Source organism: Urocitellus parryii, chromosome 3, assembly GCF_045843805.1.
Source record: "Urocitellus parryii isolate mUroPar1 chromosome 3, mUroPar1.hap1, whole genome shotgun sequence".
NCBI lineage: Eukaryota > Metazoa > Chordata > Mammalia > Rodentia > Sciuridae > Urocitellus > Urocitellus parryii.
The window spans coordinates 111,483,461-111,500,026 of NC_135533.1; the positions used below are offsets into that span (position 1 = coordinate 111,483,461).

Sequence of the window (16,566 nt, forward strand, 5' to 3'; positions counted from 1 at the left end):
AAAAAGAGCTAAGAGCTGCAAGCATTTATTCACACTGTACATCAGACCCAAGAAACCCGTATCATAACCTCTTGGCACCTGTCACTAAGAACTGCACAATCTTCAATTACACTTACTTCTCCCTACCTTCACCATCAGAGCATGTGGAGTGTGGAGAAGAATTACACCCTGTTTCTCTAAGCTCAGACTCTGGGCTTTGCCTGGACTGACAGCGCCAGGAAATGTTTCTGGGCCACGTGTAACCATACTCAGGCACACGTAGGAGCCACCTTCCTAAGACACAGCTTGCCTTTGGCCAGGGACCTGCTTCCAAAGAGAAAGGGCTGGAACTTAAGCATTCCCTAACCTCACCCTTTCCCCTTACATGATGTACCCTGCCACCAGTTAGCAGCATTCAGCAAAACCAAGCATGGCCCTTCTCCAAGAGGGAGGGCAGGCACAAAACATGGATGCCAACATCACAAAGCACAAACCTAAATTCCTCCCTGTCCTTCCCCACACCCACCTCCATCACAAATACTCTTGATTTAAGGCTCTTTTTGGACCACATCAAAGCTCACTGAGGAAAGGTACCCCAAATCTCTTCCAGGTGATGTGACGTCTCTAAGGAACACTGCAGAGTAACCAAGTGGCCCTTTACTGCTGGCCAGCAGCCAGACATCTACCAACTCAGGCAGCCAGAAGCAGGGCAGGGGGACTGCTGGACCTTTCCTGCTGCTCCAAGAAAGGAAGGAGGAGGAAGGCTGATTGTATGGGGACCTTCATAACTATAAAGGCTGATTCTACCCCTTAAGGGGAAGATCCATGATTTGTTTGGTTTGGGAATGGGGAATTTTTGGAACCCTGAGTCTGGATTTCCCTGTCCTGGCTGAGGAAGAAAGATTGTTTGGGGGACCAGGCCCTGGAAGTGGCTCCAAGGTGTGCCTGGGGCTCAGGGCGGGCCTTGGCCATGGAAGTAGGACACCACATTCTGGCCATTCTGTACTCTCACTCCCAAGGAAGCACTATCTGGCCTGCCCAGGAGGCAGCCCCCTGAAAAACGGAGGGAGCCCTAGACAATTTGGGTCAAGTTAAAAACAGAATCCCATGGGGAACAACATGCTGATCACCCATCCCTAGCTCCTTCTACCTTCCCCAAAATGGGGCCTGAGGGATCCATTTGCTGTGTGTGCCCCTCCCTCCAAATATAAACCTCATTTTCTGTTTGTAAAGTGGGATGGCCCAGCTCCTCTCAAAGAGAGAGAAGGCACCTGGGAAGGTTCTCTTGAGAAAGATGCTTCCAGCTTCCCTGGCAACAAACGTTTCCCAACCAACTTTGATGTGGTGGTGGTGGTGGTATGAGGAATGATCACAAATGTTGATGCTAACCTTCTTTCCTGCTCACTGTCTCAGGCCTCCACTCTTGGCTCTGACTAGCCTCCTTCCATAAGGAAGCACCAAGCCATCTCCCAGTGTGCCTGACAGTAAGCAGCTCAGCAATTACAGGAGACTTGGCAACCTCTGGTCTTCCATTAAAAAAAAAAATTAAAACAACCAGGGGATTTTTTTCCTTTTTGAAGGCAGAAGGAGGATGGAAAAGGGAAGGGGGAAGGAAAGGGGGAAAAGGGAAAAAAAAAAAAAAAAAAATCAATTTACAATCCAGTGGTACATCCCAATTTCTGTCACTCTGTACAGGTGATTCCATGCCCCCATTCCAAAGTGCATGGGCCTCTAGGTCTGCTCAGGCTGTGTGGCCCTGTCAGAGGGACAGCAGCTTGGCCTCTGCCCACCCAAGGTCACTGAGCTTCAGTTTGAAGTGGCAGCAATGGGCTTATCCAGTTCAAGGTCAATGCTGGAGCTTGTGGGATGTAGACTGCTATAGCAAGACTTGCACACTCGACTGGGTTCAAAGAGCTGCTGGCTAGGAACCGGGACCTTCTGGTTACAACAACTGGAGCAGAATACGTTCCCACAGTTCCTTGAGATAAGAAGAAACAAAACAATGTTAGCTTCCATTAGCAAGTATGCAGTAAAGAAACCAACTTCAACAGAATTTTGTTCTGTGTGATTTTTTAGGATATGCTGGAGACTCCCTTGAAATCAAACACTTTCATTTCTCTGGCCCAGGAACAAGATAGGCAGGAATGATATCCCTACCTAGTAGAATCATATGTCATTTTCACTTTAAGGCCAAGGATACTTGGCTGTCTTACCACAATGGCTCAAGGTTATCAGGTGTACAGGAAGATGCTGCCTGACAGACCTCTGTGAGAACAAATGGTTCCACGGCAGAAGCAGTTACTAGCTAAATGGTAAGTCCTGACCCAGAAACTTACCCAGTGGCCACACCTACCTAGGCAATGGCCTCTGTGTAGCTTGTGATCACTGAGTGATCAGAGTCAAATGGAGTTGTCTTTGGGCCCTCAGAGGAAAGAAACAAGCATCCAGCCCAGCTGGGGATAAGGAGCCTTATCCAAGGGCCACTACCCAAGAGGTTTGGAGGCAACAACTTATAGGGCAGACTGCTCCCATTCAGGATGGCTCTGTAGGCAGCATGCAAAGCCAGGAGTCAAGCAGCCCATAATGCATGCTCAGAAAGTGAAAGAGAGGAGAGGTATAAAGACAAGAGCACAGATGAGCATACGTGCACACACATACCCTTATTAGACAGCTGTCAGTCAGTATGGCTCACTGCCCTGCCCCATGCATCTATCTCCAGGGAAACTCAAAAAGATCTGCCAGAAGGCTTGACTACAACACAGGCCCCAGGTCTCCACCCTCTTCCACTGAAAGCCCAGCTCTGATGCATCTGTGTGGTCCAGATCAATGCCCATCATAGCTAACAGGAAAGAGAACTGACAGAGGATCAGTTTCTGCCTACATTATAACTCTACTTTTGTTGGACTTTAAAGTACAAACTAATCACAATGAGCTCAGCACAGCAAACTCCAAGGGTCATGACACAGCCCACCAATGGCTAGGGGAAAGCAGCTCAAGGGAAAGCCTCCTTCTCAGCCAGCATCTCTTTCTGCCCTTTTCAGTCAAACCCCTCAGTATGAAAACCTATTATTGGATTAAGGCCACTCAGGCACAGGAGAGAATATTTAAGACTACTTGGGGACAAAAGAACATTACAGAGAAAAAGGTGGACCACAGAGCCACAGAAAACTAAAATGAACACATGGAGAACCTGTGGTTACACAGAAAATTTTCTGAATGCCTATGCTTTTTTTTTTTTTTTTTAAATATTCCTGCTGGAGTTCAGCTCAAAAATCTGATACAAATTTGATCAATTAAGCTTCTCTGACTTCTTTCAGGGGACTCCAAAAGACCTAAGTGGAGTCTGCCCTTAAAGTCTTCCATGCTAAAACATTCTCTGTGAAGATCACTTGTTCAGTTCTGTCTCTTTAAAAACAAAACAAAAAGGCACACTGATACTTGGAAGCTACAGCATCATTTCAATGAATGACTGACCCAAAAGAAATAGTTCTGAAAACCCAACTGGCTCCTCCATAAAATTAGACCCTGCAGAAGCACTGTTTCTTGTTACAGACGAGATAGCCCAGCTGACCTGTATGGTCAAGAGAAAAGCACATGGCTGCAGCTGGACTCAACCTCAATGGTCTCCATCATCAGCTGCTGAGGACCACCCCCAAGCCCACCTGCCTGCCTGTGCTCCCCAACCTCAGGCTTCACCCCACTGAGTGCAGAAAGGGGAGATGACAGCATTAGTGTGGAGAAGTTATTATAGATGTGCAGACATCACAGACAGTTTGTTGCAAATGCTCACCACGTTTGATCAACACGGTCAGTGTCCCTGCAAGGAGGGGAGAAAGAGCTCAGAGGAGAAGCCAACCAAAGATATTTGGGCTTGGGGTGCAAGGTGGGAAGACATGTGGTCCTAGAAGCATCATTAACAGATAAAGATGCTGTCCCACTTTCAAACCAGGTTCACGCATGTGGTGAGCAATGGTCCAATTCTGATAAACATTCTATCCCAAGAACACTGAACATCTGCCAGTCACTACCCCAGTGAAGCCAAAGCATCCCTAGTAATTCACTACCCAAACCAAGAAAGAGAAAATAAGTTGAGAGCCATATGAATTGAAGACCATCCTCGGCTCTCTACTACTCCCCTCAGCTACAGCTGTTCATCAGTGGCATAGGGACAAGAAGTTCAGGGTCAAGGAGCAGGGATGAAGTACCCTGCCCACAGACAGAAAACTATTTTTGCTCACAGTAGTAATGTTGAATTTTATGATGGGAATAAGAAACTGATTTGAGTGGTAGCTATTGCCTTACCAATCTGGGGCATGGGGTGGGGAGAAGCTATCATTTGAACATTTCAAAATATAATAGTGATCACTCTCAACTGGAAGAAAGATCAAATGTAGTTCTTCGCACCAAATTCATAGGTACTGCCCAGACGGCACACTGCCAGAGTCTGCCCAGACAGCATACTGCCGGCCAGATGCCTGCCATCCACCATATTGCAGACTCTGTGGGCCAAAGCTTAGTTTCCACACCCAGCCCACACCCCCCACGGGCACCTGCAGTGGTGTTTCCTGCTGGCGAGCCAGAAGGCACTGTCACACGCATAGCAGTGGGCAGCCAGGTGGTCAGGGAGCCAACGGGTCATCTGCAAAACAGATGGGGCCAGGTTAGTGTGACAGGATGGGCCAGGCAGCTGGAGCCAACAGAGCCATGCTGGGGTCAGCAAGAGTCACAAGGACCATATTGGCTCTGGAAGCACCAGCCCAGCAGGTCTGATGCCAAAAGTACAAGAAAGGCGTCCAAATCGTTTCCCTGGAGGGGACTCCAATCTCCCCTGAGATAAAGTGGCAGCACCACCCTAGGTTGCTGTGAGGGCTGGCAAGGGTCCAGTTCACAGAGGCAATGTAGACAGAGGGCCAACCTGCTGAGTCTCTCTGGCTCAGAAATGATGGGCCTGATGTGGATTCACAGAAGCTGAAATATCAGAAGCTCAGGACTAACTGTGCTACAAGGTTCTTCCTTGGTAAGGGGCATGGTGCAGGAATGGGGCTGAAGAAAAACCACCAAATAGTTGCATGGATGGCACTGAGAGCAGGGGTTGAGCCTGTACCTCTGTGTCCTGTTTATCCACCTGCTCCCAGCTGGCTTCAGAGAAAATCTCTGTGCTGCAGCGAGACAAACAGTTCTGATCCAGATTGCTTTCCGAGTCAGGGATTGAAGTCTGTTGGCAAACAAACACAGCTGAACAGAATGAACCCGGTCTCCTCCAAAAAGAAGAAGAAAGGGCTTGGTGAAGAAGGGAGCACTGAGGACTAGGTGCAGGCCTAAGTACTAGGGCTACCGAATCTGAGATACATCAACCATTGGGCCTTGGGCTAAACAGGTACAGAGATGATGCTGGGCTCAGTTGAAAGGAGATACCCAGGTTGTGTGCACTGACACTGGAGTCAAAACATGGACCTTAGGGTTCCAGGAAGTATGTGGGAGAGAAGTGACCAGGATGGAGTGGGAACTGAACTCCCAGTGTAAGCTGCCCTGGTGGACCTGCTGATCCAACCACGCCACTTTGTTAAAATAGTGCTTTGGGCATGGCCTCCTTTCTCTGAAGGATTCTTTGCAACAATGAGAAACCATCATTAGTATGAAGTAAAGGCCAAAAAGTTACTCTGGATTGAAAGTCATTGGATGTGCCCGCCTTTAATGTACAATGACTGCTTCAGAGCCCAGTTCACAATTGCACTTGACAAGACCCACCAAGAAGACAGCCCCTCTTTGAAAACCCTACTCTGTTACTCTCATTTCTGATTGGCAGTTTCATCAGTTAGAAACCAAACCCTTCTCTCCATTTTTACTGCCAGCATCTACCAAAAAGTAGATACAAACATTTGTTTAAAAAAAAAAAAATCTAACCTTCAAAGTTACAGCCCACATCTGGGAAGGCTATCAATTTACTAGTTTTTAATGTAGGACAAGCACTACAATTTCACAAAATACTTGGCGTTACTCTTCAAATGTCATTCTGAAAACAGAGAATCCTCTCTCTGAAGAGATCTGAAGGTCCATGTAGTGCATGCTCTTTCCTTTCTCTAACTGCCCAAACAAGACATGAAAGTAAGCAAAGCAGAAAAGAGATAGTCTTCCATTTACATGGCGGAGGCTGATCTTCAGCCTCCGTGAACAGGGCTACTTTAAACCTTTTCAATTCATTTAGAAATCCTCACCAGTCACCATGCACTGGGTAAAAAAGTGTGCCCATCCTCGCTCAGATGGCTACAGAGGAACCATGACCCACTCACCACTTCATCTCCAAAGTCCCCATTGAAGCGCAGTGATCCAGTCAGGTATTGGCTCTCCAGGCGACTCTTCAGCTCCTGGACTTGTTTCTTCAAGGTCTCCACTTCTTGCTGGTGGCCCGACTCGATCTGACGCAGGCGCTGTTGGATTGTGTCTGTGTACACAGGCATGCCATCGTCGTCCAGGTGGCTGCGGGAAGGCTGCTCAGGGCTGCTGACTGCGGATGGCCTTCCCGAGTGGCTATGCAGCCACTTGTGGTGCAAGTTTCTCGAGTGTAAATGGACAGAGCTGCAGCTTGTGGCAGACAGCTGGCGGCTCAGCGAGTCCTTGCTCCTCCCAGCCTCCCCATTGGCACAGTGCCCATTGGGTGTGGAGTACTTCTGGAGGGTGCCAAGTGCTGGGGGCTGCTCTGAGGCCTTGTTTTCAGTCTCTGGGGCACTGTTACACACAAAACCTTCTTTACATTCGGCTAAAGGCAAGGCACAAGGGGCCCGTGTTGGGCTAAGAGTGCTGCCAGGAGAAGTCCTGTGTACCACAGACCCCCCTTGTGGCTTCTCGATGAGGCTCCTCTCAGCAGGCCTGGGCTCCAGTGCTGGGGGAAGCACATCTTTGCCACTGAACCTGCCAGTGATAACCAGGCAAGGCTTACGGTGGACTTGGGGTCCACTTTCTGACTTCACATTATCTTCCATCAACATATCCATGGAACTGTCCATGTTTGGTCCTCTGGTCTCAAAAGGGACTTGGGAAGGTGGCAGAGAACTAGACAGTGAGGTACCATAACCAACTTTTACATCTACTGGGATGGAAGGAGCTGCATCCTCCTGGTTCTCTGCAATATCCTCTATTGGAGGCTGCTCCAAAGAAACCTCCCGAGAATCCTCTCCCCTGTAGGGTTCCTGGAGTGAACTGGAGAGAACACTGGGCCCACCCTGCTCTTCAGGAATACCCTGTGAGAATAGAGACAGGCTGGAGTCTGGATGGCTCCTCAGAATAGCATCACCCAACTCTGCTTCTTGGTAAAATACAATGGCTGAGCCCTCAGTTGCAATCCTGTTCTCCTCTTTGATCTGTGGCATCTCCACACTACCCGTGTGTGCAGGCTCTTCAGCCCCACTCTCTTCTTTGGTGGCCTCTTGCAAAATGTTCTCCATCTGCCCCTCAGCCACCCCAGCTGCCACGGACAGCTCAGCACCCCCGGGCACCCGGCTGGGCTTTCCTAGGCTGTCAGCAGAAGGCTCCTCTCCAGGACCAGCAAGGTTGCTCAGTTCCAGAGAGCGCCGGTGCTCCTGCCACTTCTCATTCAAGCTGGGGTCACTGCTTCGCCGGCTGGCCAGAGGTACTGTGCTGTCGCAGGCTATGGTCAGATTGTCAAATGATCTAGTCTTTGGTAGGCTAAAAGAAAGAAGTTTGGGAAAAGTGAGAATCTTGGAGGCTATTCAGAGGAGATCAGGAGACAACAGGTTTTAACAAGCTGGAGCTATGACATCTCAAATAATGTTCTGGAGTGCAAAGCTCCCTCATAAGTCCTCCTATCTGCAATGCCTCTACCCTATGCCCCATCCATACAAATAAGTTAACATCAAATGTTATTTTCAAAAGGCATTCTCCCTGATGCTGTTGTGTTTCCTCAACTGGTGGCAAGGTAAGACTGCTGATTCTTTGATATTACAGTATTTTAATTTATTACCCAATCACTCTGAATTTAATAAAGCTAATTCATAAGTAGCAAAGCCAACATTTCTATCATCTCACAGCATTTGCTTCCAAACTCAGAAGACAAATCAGAACAGGGAGGCAGGAGCAGAGAGTAGTGGATGAAATATAAACCAGGGTTCACAAAGAGCACAGAGGATGTACTCTATCACTGAGAAACTGCTTGGTGCATGTCGTAGAACAGGGCCCAACTCACTTCTGGAAACCAGGCTCTTTATTATCTTCCCAGAGAAAACTTTAGAGACCTAAGAACATGTTGCGGAACCAGACAATATCATGATCTTTAACCATCCCTGGCATGTTCCCATACAGGAATATACCCACACAGGACCTGAGGCCTGTGGCATCACCCCTGGGCTCACCGGCTCAGGGGAGGATCATCAGGGCTGGTGCCTGGGACTGGATATGGTGCACAGCTGTCATCCACAGGGGTAGAAGGAGACGGGCAGGGCAGATATACTGCACTCCACAGCATCAGGTTACGCACATGGCACACAGGGTACAGTACCTGAAGAGGGGGAGAGGACACAGATTTACATATGTCCCAATAAGCATTTTAGAAATATCTGGAAAGATCAAGAATATACACCCAGCTCTAACACCCCACAGCACTAGGACACTGATCCCTGGGGAAGCAGCATCAGTGGATAGAGAGCTATCTCCTAAAAAGGCCAATATAGGACTAGAGATTCTGTTTGGCAACATTTTTCACCTAAGCACCTCTTATGGGCATGAAAGTCTGAAAGGATCTTTTAAAGGTCCATTTTTTCATTAAGTATTTCTCAGGTCATCTTTATTGAATGACTTACTTTCATCAGCTTGATTTGCTACATAAGAAAGTGAGTCATTCTGTTACAGTGATTATTTGTTTCCTGTATAAAAGCCTGGCTTCAGCAGAAACTGTGAAACCTGCTTTACAGGATCATTTAAATTAATCATGTGAAAAAGGAGGGTATTTTCTTCTTGCACTGTTACTCCTCCAGGAGGCAGGGTGAAGGAGGGAGAGAAGCAGTTGGCTTAAATCTTTGATTTGATTATTTAAATGTAATGAGAAGCATATGTATAGCCCAGTTAAGCAATATAACTTCTGATTAACGTGCTTTGATTTCTTTTGGGTTCAAGATGCATTCTGAACAAAGGAATTTTACCATCTACTGACACGCAAATATATGTGCCCCTTTTTCTCTGCTGAACAGAAGGTATTCCTTTGAGGGACAAAGTCTTAAAGGGCCTGCTAGCTCTCATATGAGCAGAGAATCACATACACATAATCAGTATCAGACCCAGTTTTGTGCTGAGACAGAAGCTTCAGAGGATATCATCACCTGGTACATGAGGTGGTGCCAGGGGCCTAGGAACAGCTCCTTCTGAGATATGAGAAGCACCCACAAAACAACTTAAGTGCTCTTCCACCAGTTAAACAAAACATGCTACAAATAAATTAAGCTCTGGAGGAAGTGCCAGAAAAGATTGGTGTCTAGGGTGGCAAAGTAGAAATGTATATTAAAACTCCCTAAGCAAAGTGGTCAGAAGCAGGTCAGAGCATCATCAGAAAACAGTTCTTTCTGAGCATAGTGAGGGAAAATGGAAACAGCTCATCCATAGATAGAGATGCCTTCACAAAAACAAGCACTATTCAAACAGGCTCCCATATGTCCCCCACCCCAAACTCATTCTGCTGATGACAGAGGAAAGACTGAAGGATACATACGGCTTCTGACTGAGAGGAATACAGTAGGTTTTTGAAAGCCTTGTTGCCAGCCCGAAGAAGCGACCATACAGAACATGTTCGTTCCTGAGTATGCTTTTCCCCTCTCTCCTTGGCATTGTTGCACAGGAATGTTCCAAAGAGGCAGGAATAGGTATGCTGCACCAGTTTCACCTATGGGAGTCCAATGAGGCAAAATCATGCAGTAGGGCACACATGGGAGCCCAGCAGAGCCATCTACCCCGACATATCTGAAAGCACTTCAGTTTACGCTGTCAGGATAGGGAAGCCCGGTTGGTCACACAATAGCCTCCTCTTCATGCCACCAACTCCAGGGCCTGACTCTATCCACCAGCATTCCTGAGTTAAAGATAAACTGGTACACCCCCATTCCTCTTAGATTCCCTGTTCAACAGTCTCTGAGCTTCTGAGTTAACAGCCATCCTCAAGAGCAACAGAGCACAGAAGCTGGGTGCAAGAGCAGGTCAGTGTAAAACTGTGTCGAAGCTGAAAGCACATTTGTAAAACTATTTGTTTATTCCACAAATCATTACTGAACATTTCACTTGCCCCAGGCATGACTACAGGTACCAGAGGTGATGGATATGCAGCAATTATCAACCAGCTTTTCTGCCCTGATGTAGCTTACTCTAGCTAGGGCAGAGGTGACAAATACTATGAAGAACAATAGGACAGGGCGAGAGGGACACCAGGCAGGGGCTAGGCAGTGGGAAGGCCTCACTGGTTGAGACCTGATAGAAGGAAGAGAGGTCATGTGAGTATCTGATGGAAAATGCTCTAGGCAGAGGCAACCACAAGCACAACGGCTGAGGGGAGTACTTTTACAGTCTGAGAAATAGTTAAGAGGCCAGTGGAAGGGAGGGAGGGTAGGAAGAAACAAGCCTAGAGAGGTAACCTCTAGGATGGCCCTTTAAGCCATTTTAAGGACTTTGGCTTTTACTGTATGAAATATAGTTACTGGAGGTTTCTGAGCAGGGGATGACATGGTCTGTCTAATGTTTTAGAAGGACTAGCTTGACTATATGAAATGAGAGTAGGAGATAATGGTGGCCTGGACCAGTGTGACACAGTAGAGGTGACAATAAATAATAGGTTTTAGACACATTTTGAAAGCAGAACTGCAGACTCTAATAGACTGAATGTGAAATAAGAAGGAAGAGTTGAAGATGGCATAAATGTTTTTGCCCTAAATGACTGGAAGGATGAAATTGCCATATCGTGAAATGGAAGACTCTTACAAGATTAAGTTTGTGGGGAGATATAGAAATCAAGAATCAAGTTTTAAATGAATTAAGTTTGAAATGCCATTAAGACCTCCAAATAGAGATACCGAGTATTCATGATTGTGGCTGAAGTTAAGTGTAGAAGTCTAAGATGAATGGATTCTCATCACATGGAGAGCAATTAAAGCCACTAGACTGGGTGAGATCCTTCAAGTAGTTACATGGAAAAGTAGCCTGGAGGATGAACCCTGGGGCATTCCAAGATTCAGAACCAGAGAGACCAAGAGGAATCAGCAAAGCAGACAGAAAGGACCAGTCAGAGAGGAAGAGGAGAATAAGAGTGGTAAGTGTAAGAGGTCAACTTGAAGAAAGTATTTCAAAAAAGAAACTGAACTGTGCCATTACAATTGATGGATCAAAGAGATAAAGACTAAACACTGATCACTGGGTCAGCAACATGAAAGATCATTGGTAACCTTAACAAGAGTAGCTTTGGCAAAGTGTTATGGTGCATGCCTTCCTGAAGTGGGTGAAAAAAACAGAAGAAATTTGAGATAGCTAATATAGGAGCTCTGCAGTAAAAGAGACCACAAATACAGGATAATAGCTAGAACAGAATGCAGGACCAAGAAAGGGTTTTGATAAGACAATATATATACATTATACTTTGTCTGTATGTTGACAGCTGTGATCTGGGAAAGGGAAATATGCCATTGCAGAAGGAAAGAGGAGAAATGCTGGAGCTAGACAGCAGGACAAATGGGAGGAGACGGGAACTGTGTATAGCAGAACAGAAGGGCTAAAAAGGACAAGGATAGTGCATCTTTTATCAAAGGAGAAGGGAGCAGAGAACTTTGGAGACAGTAGGGGCTTTGGTAGATGGACTGGAGGGAATATGGGACACACTAATTGCTTCTATTTCTAACTACTATTTAGGGTTTCTATCATTTCTTTTAAAAGCTAAGTTTAAAACAACTCAAGGTTTACAAGAAAAAATGGTACATCTGGATTCACTAAGTAAACAAATGCCTATTTATTATTGTTTTCAAAAAAATAGGAGAAAATAATGACCCCTCTACTTAAATTATAAAAAGGCTACATACTTTCATATGAAAATTGGACCACTAATATTTGCGTAAGTAACACCTCCAATTTTGATGGTTCCCAAAATGTAGAATCAGAAGCCCAAACTCACAAGGAATGCTTCATTGAACTCAAAAGAGCAAGGAAATTGCCTCTGAAGCTGATGAACGCAGTCAAGCCATTGCAGAAACACTGGGCAACGCTCGTTCAGATCATCCGAGTTCTCCCCATGACCGCACCGATCAGCAAACTTATGGCCAAAATCTAGCCACTCCATCTCCACAAGGACCTGGAAACCCTGCAGGGAGGCACCCAGGAAAGACAATTTGTGCTGGGTTATCCACACTGTAGCAGTCCTGAGCCTGGTGTCACCACCAGCAACCCCCTTTAACAGCTTCCCAGTAGGTTCCTCTAGCCTAGGTCCATAGCCAGCTCCTTTTATTGGTACACAAGTCTAAGGAACTTTCTCAATTATCTGAACTCCATTCCACACTCCCTGAAAGGGCCCTAACAATGCATCTTAGTTAACTAAGCCACTTTCTTGAATCTGTTCATACTTTTAGCCTCCAGACTAACATCTTGAGGGGTGTGTGTGTGTGTGTGTGTGTGTGTATAAAATGAGTACCAGGAATTGAGCCCCAGGGGCACTTAATCCACTAAACCATATCCCCAGCCCTTTTTTGTATTTTTATTTAGAGACAGGGTCTTGCTAAATTGCTAAGGCTGGCTTTGAACTCATGATCCTCCTGCCTCAGCCTCTCAAGCTGCTGGTATTATAGGTGTGCACCACTGTGCGTGGCACTTGAGGGACAATTTCCCAGAGAAAATTAATATTAAGTGTTTTATAAAAGCCATATATTCCCCCTTAATTTTCCTTTTATTTTGAATTTTGCATATTTGGTGCTATATTTACAAAGTCATTTTTGTAAAATCCTTCCCCACCCTAGATTTTTACAAATGTTTATATATATGTTTAAGCGTACTTTGTGGTTTTTCTTACTTCTTTAACCCAAAAGGAGGTTATTTTAGGGTCAGACTCCTTCTTGATAGAACACTCTTTTGGTAATATCTAGACCTAAAGCAAACCAAAATCCTTTTTAAAGAAGCCTCGTTTTCCTGGGTTAGCCAGAACTTTCCCATGTAGACAGGCTATAAAAGAAAAGATCTATATTTCTTAATACCTTGTAACCTACAATCTGTCACACTTTAACAGGCATAAGAACTGCAGCAGGCACCTCTAACAATGTAGCTCAAGGTGCAGGAGGAATAATTAAAAACAAATTTGGCTTTCTTTAGACCTAATTGCTACCCCCCCCCCAAAAAAACAAAATGATCGTAAGACTCTCGGAGACCACCCACACTTGTTATACAGTACCAACTCCCACACTTTGGACACACTCACCTCTATGGTTCGGTAATAAGGGTCCAACAAGAGCTTAGCCAGTGCCACAATCTGAGGGGTGCGGTCCCAGCCATCTGAACAGTGCACTAGTACAGGTCGCTGGTCACGATCCACAGCATGCACGACCAGAAGGGCAGACTTCAAAAGCACAGATAGGTGATGAAGCCACTTTGTGCTTTCAAGAGCTGAAAGCCAACTATAAAAATAGGAAGGGATGAGGCAATTTTTTATGATGTATTGATCATATCCAACGCCTGTCAAATAAAAAGCAATACCCCAAGATTTTTCTCTTCAAATGTGACACTGCCAAAACAGACAGAAAATCTCTTTATAAAACATGTTCAAAAACAAGACTCAGGCCTTACTCTGTAATAGAGGACATCCTCAGAAATAGGGACTGTATTTAATAAGACCACCTTTGGTTCTAACACCTTTGGTTCTAACAAGCTGATGAGTAATTTCCCAGAGAAAATTAAAAAATTAATGTTTTTCAGTCCATAGTACATACACACAGTATAAGAAAAGTGGAACCTTTTGAGAGATATTTCTAAGATGTAAAACAGAAGACATTTAAGAATCAACAATCCTTCCCAATAAGTTCTCAAAAAAAAGTAAACTTAAAAATATAAATAATCTATAATGAGATATAAGCTGAACACTGGACACCACACATGGGGGGCTGGAGTTATAGCTCAGTGGTAGAGTGTTTGCTTAACATGTGTGAGGCACTGGGTTTAATCCTCAGCACCACATAAATAAGCTAAATAAAGGTATCGTGCCCATCTATAACTAAAAACAAATTTTCAAAAAAATCTGAATGGGGCTGGGGTTGTAACTCAGTAGTGAAGCATTTGCCTTATACATATGAGGCACTCAGTTTGATCCTCAGCATTACATAAAAAAATAAAGGTATTGTGCCCATCTAAAATAAATATATATATATATATTTTAAATCTGGATGAGCCTAATAGGATGATTTAGACTTATGAAACTAGTCTACCAATGGCCACATGGAATTGCTAGGCTTTACCCAGACCAGATTGAGCAGGGATCTAGAAGAATCTTTTTTAAAGAAGCACTCAAGAATATCAGATAGCAAGAACTGCCTCTTGGGAGTAATCACCACCTGCACATTTGAGTTTTTGGTTTTTGTTTTGATTTGTTTTAATCTGTGTTTACATATGTTTCTTGTGCTTCTCCCTGCCCCTAATTCCCAAAAATGAGTTCAGATTTTTCTAAAATGCAAAATTTGTGGTTAAGACAAGTCCAGGTCTTCAAACAATGAGCCAGACAGGAAGGAATAAATACAGATGAAGAAGTGGTGGTACATCTGTTTTAGGAGTAACTGCCAACACTAGGACTACAGGACAAAGCCATAAAGGTCTACTAAATCTCAGGGAATGAATGAATTTTTGGAAGAGTCTAAGGAGCGGGGGGGATCTTCCCAGCCAGACAAGCAGACTACAGAATTAAATGCATATGTACTGATTTCATATAGATTAGTACCGTCTACCACCTGGACTATGACTCTTTGGAGAGCTGACACTGTTTCCATCACAGATGTACTGAGTGCCTAGTATTCAGAGAGGAGACCTACTGTTTAATGAGCTGTAAGTCTTCCATCAGTAAAAACACAATATCAAGACTTTCTATCTCCTAGTAGATACTAGGAAACATTTTTTCCTGATGTACCAATTGTTTACTCTCATTCTTCACATAGCCGTGAAGGAAACCAAACTATAGGCTTAAGAGACCAAAAATGAAATTATCTTCTTACCTCTGGAGAAATGGTAAACAAAAGAATCAGTGTAGGTTTCTTTTGAACATGACTGAACCGTTATAAAATACCAGTTGGTGCTACCCTAGTCTAAGGGAAAAGCTGCACTCTTAAGTATGCCAGCAGAGGAGGTTCTGGAATACAGCACACTCCCCTGTGCTACTCTCAAACTGGAGCAGAAACATCCCCTAATCCTCCACAACCCCAAACCACCACTGGGGATGAACTTAGAGCCATCCCATCACTACCAAAGCGGCTTTTTTCCCCCACAAGAGGCTTCAGTAGTGCATTATGATTTGCTGCTTCTTTAATAAAATTCCCTAGATATTAATTTGGAGGAAGTAAGAGCTAATAATCTGAGTTCAAAAACTAGCTTTTCTAGCCCAGTGGCTTGGAAGACTGAGGCAGGAGGATGGCAAGTTCAAAGCCAGCCTCAGCAAATTAGTAAGACTCTGTCTCAAAAAATAAAAAGGTCTAGGTATATGGCTCAGTGGTTAAGTGCCCTGGGGTTCAATTTCCAGTACCAAAAAAAAAAAAAAAAAACCCAACTATTTTTGTAATTTTAATATGGATGATATGAGAGATCACATAATTGGCAATCTATGTTTTATAGACAAAAAACTAAGACCTACAGTAGTAAAGTCACTTTGCCAGGGTCACAAACTCAGTTTTCAGCAGGTCTCCTGGGTTCTCAGCCAGGCACCTTCTATGCCTCATCTTAGAGGAAAGGGTGCTGCCAGATGGGTCCTGGAATTGTGTAGGAATTGCAAATAGCAAATCCCAAAGGAAAGTAGGAAGCTCCTTTCTTTGAACAGTCTGCCCACAAAGGACACTTGCTTTAACCTAAGGGCTGAATGGAACTGTAATGAATTTAATCCTTTGCTACTAAAAGTCAATACAAGTGGTTTAGGCAGTACCTGATTTAATAAATCCAATAAAGAATGCAGCAAAACTCAATGTGATCATGAGATCTACTGAACAGGACCCAGGGAAATGAATATGGGCTTTAGCACAAACTCTAGAAAAAATGAATTCTGTCTTCTCTGGCACCAACTCTAGCTTCCTGAAATAGTAGAACAGGGGCTTTTAAATATTTATTGTCCATATTTGTTTTACAGAGCCCTGCTCCTAATTTATCTTGTATTCAAAGAGTACCCTTGCAGAGGGTATTACTTCACCTTCCTTATTACAAATGCAAACCATTCATTTTTAATGAGCAATAAAAAGCATGATAATGTTCTCAGTAAATAAAAGAGTAGTTTAGAAATCAAAAGCAAGAATGAAAGAAACTGACCTAATGACAAGTTTAACCCATTTTAGAACATGAACGTAAACTGACTTTTTGTGGTAAAACAACCCAGTTCATAGC

General features: G+C 44.6%; 1 protein-coding gene across 10 annotated transcripts in view; it reads right to left on the minus strand.

Annotated features, from left to right (window-relative positions):
* Positions 1-549: 549 nt before the first annotated feature.
* LOC113200070 (phosphatidylinositol-3,5-bisphosphate 3-phosphatase MTMR3) overlaps positions 550-16,566 on the minus strand; it is a 143,082-nt gene continuing 127,065 nt past the window's right edge. For 5 of the 10 annotated variants that reach the window (XM_077796006.1, XM_077796005.1, XM_077796009.1 and 2 more), the window contains 9 exons: positions 13,421-13,616; positions 12,131-12,316; positions 9,695-9,865; positions 8,346-8,491; positions 6,270-7,662; positions 5,084-5,194; positions 4,530-4,618; positions 3,770-3,796; positions 550-1,957 (listed from right to left, as the gene is read on the minus strand). In XM_077796006.1, the coding sequence (XP_077652132.1) occupies positions 1,786-1,957; positions 3,770-3,796; positions 4,530-4,618; positions 5,084-5,194; positions 6,270-7,662; positions 8,346-8,491; positions 9,695-9,865; positions 12,131-12,316; positions 13,421-13,616 (2,491 nt within the window). In that variant the 3' untranslated portion in view covers positions 550-1,785. The remainder of the gene's footprint in view (positions 1,958-3,769; positions 3,797-4,529; positions 4,619-5,083; positions 5,195-6,269; positions 7,663-8,345; positions 8,492-9,694; positions 9,866-12,130; positions 12,317-13,420; positions 13,617-16,566) is intronic. The other 5 variants (XM_077796012.1, XM_077796011.1, XM_077796010.1 and 2 more) reach the window with 3 other exon arrangements.